The sequence below is a fragment of the Seriola aureovittata genome, chromosome 12, assembly GCF_021018895.1.
Source record: "Seriola aureovittata isolate HTS-2021-v1 ecotype China chromosome 12, ASM2101889v1, whole genome shotgun sequence".
In the NCBI taxonomy this organism is placed as follows: Eukaryota; Metazoa; Chordata; class Actinopteri; order Carangiformes; family Carangidae; genus Seriola; species Seriola aureovittata.
This window is the reverse complement of record NC_079375.1, coordinates 11,095,653-11,100,768: the sequence shown is the minus strand read 5'-3', so window position 1 is coordinate 11,100,768 and position 5,116 is coordinate 11,095,653. Positions and strand designations below refer to the sequence as shown.

Below are 5,116 nucleotides of genomic sequence, written 5' to 3'. Positions count from 1 at the left end.
AAGTGCTAACTGACTTTCACTGTCGGAACTTTTCTATGTGACACCCAGCGGAAGTAAACAAAGCGCTAGCAAGGTAAGCTCTATGGGTGTAGGGAGACGATGGTGTCGCAGATAAATATTTCAGTGGTGATGAAGCAACGACGTCTCCTGTTCAGTATTTGAGAGAGTTTGTCAGAGAGCGACTAACAGCTGCTGCTGAAGAAATACTCTTTGAAATGTTTCTATGAGTATCGTCGAGTACGAAGAAGAAGTGACCGTCAGCGCAGACTGTTGGTTATCTTTTGAAACCCCCCGAAGTAAAGTTCCACATGACAGGTCTGTGAAACCAGAATGGTCTTAATGAAAACTAACAGACACGCTTTTTACTGAGATGTCTGATCGTGAGTCACTCATGTTCCACTGGCATATACCACCTCTCATCTGCACATAATGGCTCTTATTAATGCAGACCACTGCTGATTATAATATGCTGATAGAGTGTGCAAATTGTGAACAGCTCACCGGAAGGCTTCACTAATCCAGGACATGCTGCATGTTATGTTGTTTTATAGATATTTCAGACCAATTTCTTGTTCATGTAAGAGTCCCATTGCATGCTCATTCCCTGTTTTTTATCATAAAATCATGCAATACAGACCAATAAAGTGCTACTGATTTATTATTTATTTTTTCAATAGCTTGCTCATATTTTGTCTGAGACACTTGAAACCATTTTTTCCCTCATATGGGCCTCCTCCAACTACCTGCCAGTGGAGCATAAGTGACCATTTCCATGTGGCACACAACAGTGACAAACCAATAGTCAGCAGCTGCATATGGCTGTAAAAAATAGACATAAACTGTGGGGGAGTGGTATACAGCAGTGGAAGAGTAGCGAGTCGAGTGACAGGCTGTCTTGTGCCAAAATCTGGTTGATCAGCAATGACAAACCAAAGGTCAAAGCGGTGGTTTAACAGTGATAAGGTGTTCAAAAGGTGCACACACTATCAGCATATCATAATCAGCAGTGGCCTGTATTAACATGAGTCAGTACGTGCAGATGAGAGGTGGTATAAGACAGAAGAACATGAGTGGTATACCATTTATAAGGGCTACAAGCTGGTAGAACAGGAGTGGCATACCAAGAACAGACAGTGACAATAAACCACTTCTGCCACTAAAAACGAGTGAGTTAAACTCAGAGACTTTTTAATGTGTGTTGATACTATTTCTTGTGTGCAGAGCTCTCACAGCAACATGTCTGCAAGGAGGAGGAGGTTCTCGCTGAGCAGCAGCTCTGCAAACAGGAGAGGAACTCCAATCTGGACCAAGAGGACCCAGAGCCTCCACAGATTAAAGAGGAACATGAAGAACTCTGTATCAGTGAAGAGGGAGAGCAGCTTGTACTGAAGCAGGAGACCAATGCTTTTATGTTGACTCCTACTTATGAGGAAAATGGCCACAGTGAAGAAGATCGAAACAGTGACCACAATCTTCTCTCAGGTAAAAAGTCTTTGACACTCATGGCAAAGTCCAAATTGAATAAATGTAATTTCCCATTGAGAAGAGGTCTGCCTGAACTCATAAAGGCTTATGCTCCTCTGACATTGCCATCCCTGCACACAAGGCAATCGCAGTCCAGACTGTTCTTTTTTTGTGGTTCCCCGATGGTGGAACAGGCAACCAAATGCTATCAGAGCAGGAGTGGCCCTCCCTATCTTCAGGAATCTCTCTTCTGAGAGCACCTCTTCTTTGAACACCACAAACACCATAACATGCCTTTCTAGCACTTTCTACTCTCCTGATCTCCTTGCTCTTTGCCTTATTGAAAAAAAAATTGTATTTAGCACATACTTCAATCTCTCCTACTGCACTGAAGCTTTAGTGTTATCCCACACTTGTAAGTTACAAGGCTTCCTCAAGGGGTTTTCGGTTCCTTCAATTCTTTCATCACAGACACACACCACCGTCTGGTCCGTTAGCGGTTCTGTGTACAATCTAACATAATGAAATGAGAACAAACATGTTAATGTCTTAAGAAGTATGTAACATATATGGTGTTTGATGCAGTGTACCAGTTGACGTGAGAACCTCATAATCTTTTAGTTTTTCTAACTGGGTGGAAAAACGTTTTACTTCAGGACATGGAAAGAGAGGATTTTGGGCAGTAGTGTGGCAGAGGTACAGCAGTCTTTGTTGTTATCAAGACATGCCAGGACCACTGTGAGAATAACTTATTTTAACTTTGTCTTCTTACCCTGTGTCGTGCTTCAGTTTTACACTGTTTGCTTTTTGTGCTTCTTGTGGTTTGTTTTGCACCTATTGTACTTATTGTGCATTTTTCCCTTTCTTTACATTTTATTTATTCATTTTCTAAATATTTAACAATAATAATCTTTATTGTCCTTGGATGTGGAAATGTTCCTTCAGCTTCACAGTCTGGTGAATCAAGATCTCATTTTTTCCATGATCCCATTACTATCCTATTTCTTGTGTCCCTTTGTCCCTCCAGAGCTCCCACAGCAACATGTCTGTAAGGAGGAGGAAGTCCTCACTGACCAGGAGTTCTGTAACCAGGAGAGGAACCAAGAGGATCCAGAGACTCCACAGATTAAAGAGGAACATGAGGATCTGTGCATCAGTCAGGAAGGAGAGCAGTTTGTAGTGAAGCAGGAGACCAATGCCTTTATGTTGACTGCTACTTATGAGGAAAGTGACCACAGTGAACCAGAACCAAACGGTGACCACCAGCTCCTTTACCACAACTCTCCTGTAGCTGAGATTCAAGATCAGAAAGGAAACAAGCATGTAGACCCAGGATCAACTACAAATGCAGAGTCAAAGCCAAAGAAGAGATGTCACAAAAACACAAGTCACAATAACAATGAATACAACTCTGCCACAACAGAGACTCACTGTGATAATCACACAGGTAAAAAGTCTTTAAAATGTGACATTTGTGGAAAAACATTTCAATTCAAGTCCAAAATGATCATACATCTGAGAAGCCACACAGGTGAGAAGCCGTATTTGTGCAAATCATGTGGGAAAAGTTTCAGTCAGAAAGCACATTTGAATGAGCATTTGAAAATCCACAGAGATGAAAAGCCATATTCTTGCGAAACATGTGGAAAAGGTCTCAGAACAAGTAAAGCCTTGCTGGTTCACGTAAGAACCCACACAGGTGAGAGGCCGTATCTGTGCAAATTATGTGGGAAAAGTTTCAGTCAGAAATCACATTTGAATGAACATTTGAAAACCCACAGAGATGAGAAGCCATATTCTTGCAAAACATGTGGGAAAGGTCTCAGAAGCCGGAAAGCTTTGGTGATCCACATGAGAATCCACACCGGCGAGAAGCCGTACTCCTGCCACACCTGTGGGAAAAGCTTCAGTCACAAATCCTCATTGAATGGTCATTTGAAAATCCACACAGATGACAAGTCATATTCTTGCAAAACATTGTAAAAGTGTAGAACTAGTCTTGGTGATACACATGACAACCCGTGCAGTTGAGAAGCCGTACCCGTGCAACACCTGTGGAAAAATTTTCTCCTGGACAGCACACTTGCAAAGGCACATTAGAATTCATAGAGATTGAAAGTCGTGTTACAGAACATGGGTCCACATGAGAAGAACCCACACAGGTGAGAAGCCACATCACTGCAACACCAGGGGGAAAAGAAAATACTTCAGTGTGTCTCAGTTGGGAAAACATGTAAGATCACATACAGGCAAGTAACCTTATATTTGCCATGAGATGATTGTTTATTGACAAAATGCACAGATGTGAAAAGCCACATAATTGCAGCTGTTGTGAGAAAGGTTTTTCTGAAGTGACAGTTGAAAAAACACCTGAGAATAAGTTTATACGGGCAAAACTAGTGTGAAGAGTTCTCCAACTGAATTAAATACACTTTTGCAATGCAGTACATTGTCAACAATGCCATCAGGTTTTCTTAAAGGTCCCATATTGTGGAAAGTGAGATTTTCATGTCTTTTTTTAATATTAAGCAGGTCTTGGAAAGCGCTCAATCCACAGATAAAATGCACAGAGCCTGTATTCAGAAACTCTGCCCTAGAACGTGCCATCAGGACCTCCATTACTTTGTGATGTCACAACAAAACAGTCACCGCCGTCATGCCCCGTTCACCGTCCAACCTTTCAGAATTTGGTTTCTCAAAGTGTTTACCTGAAATTTGCTTTATTTTTAGTCAGTCTCTATTAAGCACTCTTAGCACTCCTGTTTGCCCCATCACCCACTTCCCTGATGTCCCTGATGGTCTTGGATGGATTCTGCGGCCACACACTCCCCTGGCAGGCCTCAAAGCACAATGGCACAGTACTGGCCCGCCTGGAGGGTCTAGCACCCAAGGAGAGAAAGCTGGAGGCAGGGGCAGCATGCTACACCACTTTTACATTGGACCTGGACACTGCATTGCTATTGCCAGATGTTCTGGCAGTTTGCACAGAATCAAGCTTAAGGCTCCAGTGTGTATCTCCACACAAAATCCAGCTGGAGCATTTTAGTCAAAATTTGTTTGGCTCATTTTAGTGCTGACTGACCATCACCATTACTTACTAAACAGTTAGCCATTCAGAAGAGAGGTTCTGACCCCTTCCTCTGACCAACCTCTTGTTGCTAGAGCTCTAGAGAGAAGCCTGAGAGAGGAGATGTTAAATGACACTGAGATGGTTTTTGGTACTTAAAACTACAAATACATTTTATGGATATCAAAACACTGAAAAAAGTGATTATATGGGTCATTTAAACTGGACTCATTTTTTCCTTCATGACTGTAATACTCTTATTTCTGTTTGAAGCAGTATTTCTTTGAAACAAGTATTTGTCTCACAGTGAGTGCGTAGTTCCTACAAATGTAACAGATCAACCTCTGAAATTAATAGTTTTTTGGTGTTTTTTTGTTTGTTTGTTTTTTTTTTTGTTTTTTTTTACAATTTTTACACTCTACCTCAGTTATATTGTGAACTCTGAAGTTGAAGTGCTCTTGGGTCACTTATGTTGTCATCCTGCCAAATAAAAGTCTTCTCTTTTTTTGTCTAAAGCATTTCATCTCATTTTATATTTTCATGTATTTAATGATCAACGTTCACGGGACGTTCCCCGGATCGGAA

At 41.4% G+C, this 5,116-nt stretch overlaps 1 protein-coding gene across 2 annotated transcripts; it reads left to right on the top strand.

Moving 5' to 3' along the window:
* The first annotated feature begins 74 nt into the window (after window positions 1–74).
* Window positions 75–5,035, top strand: LOC130179161 (zinc finger protein 32-like). 2 transcript variants are annotated; one of them, XR_008829240.1, is made up of 4 exons: window positions 75–315; window positions 1,222–1,482; window positions 2,492–3,626; window positions 4,195–5,035. XR_008829240.1 is itself a non-coding variant. In XM_056391957.1 (3 exons), the coding sequence occupies exons 1-3, from the start codon at window positions 309–311 to the stop codon at window positions 3,445–3,447; spliced, it is 1,224 nt and encodes a 407-aa protein (XP_056247932.1). In that variant the 5' UTR covers window positions 75–308; the 3' UTR covers window positions 3,448–5,035. The 2 variants fall into 2 exon arrangements, 1 of the variants encoding a protein (XP_056247932.1); XM_056391957.1 differs by having other exon boundaries at window positions 2,492–5,035.
* The last annotated feature ends 81 nt before the right edge of the window (window positions 5,036–5,116 follow it).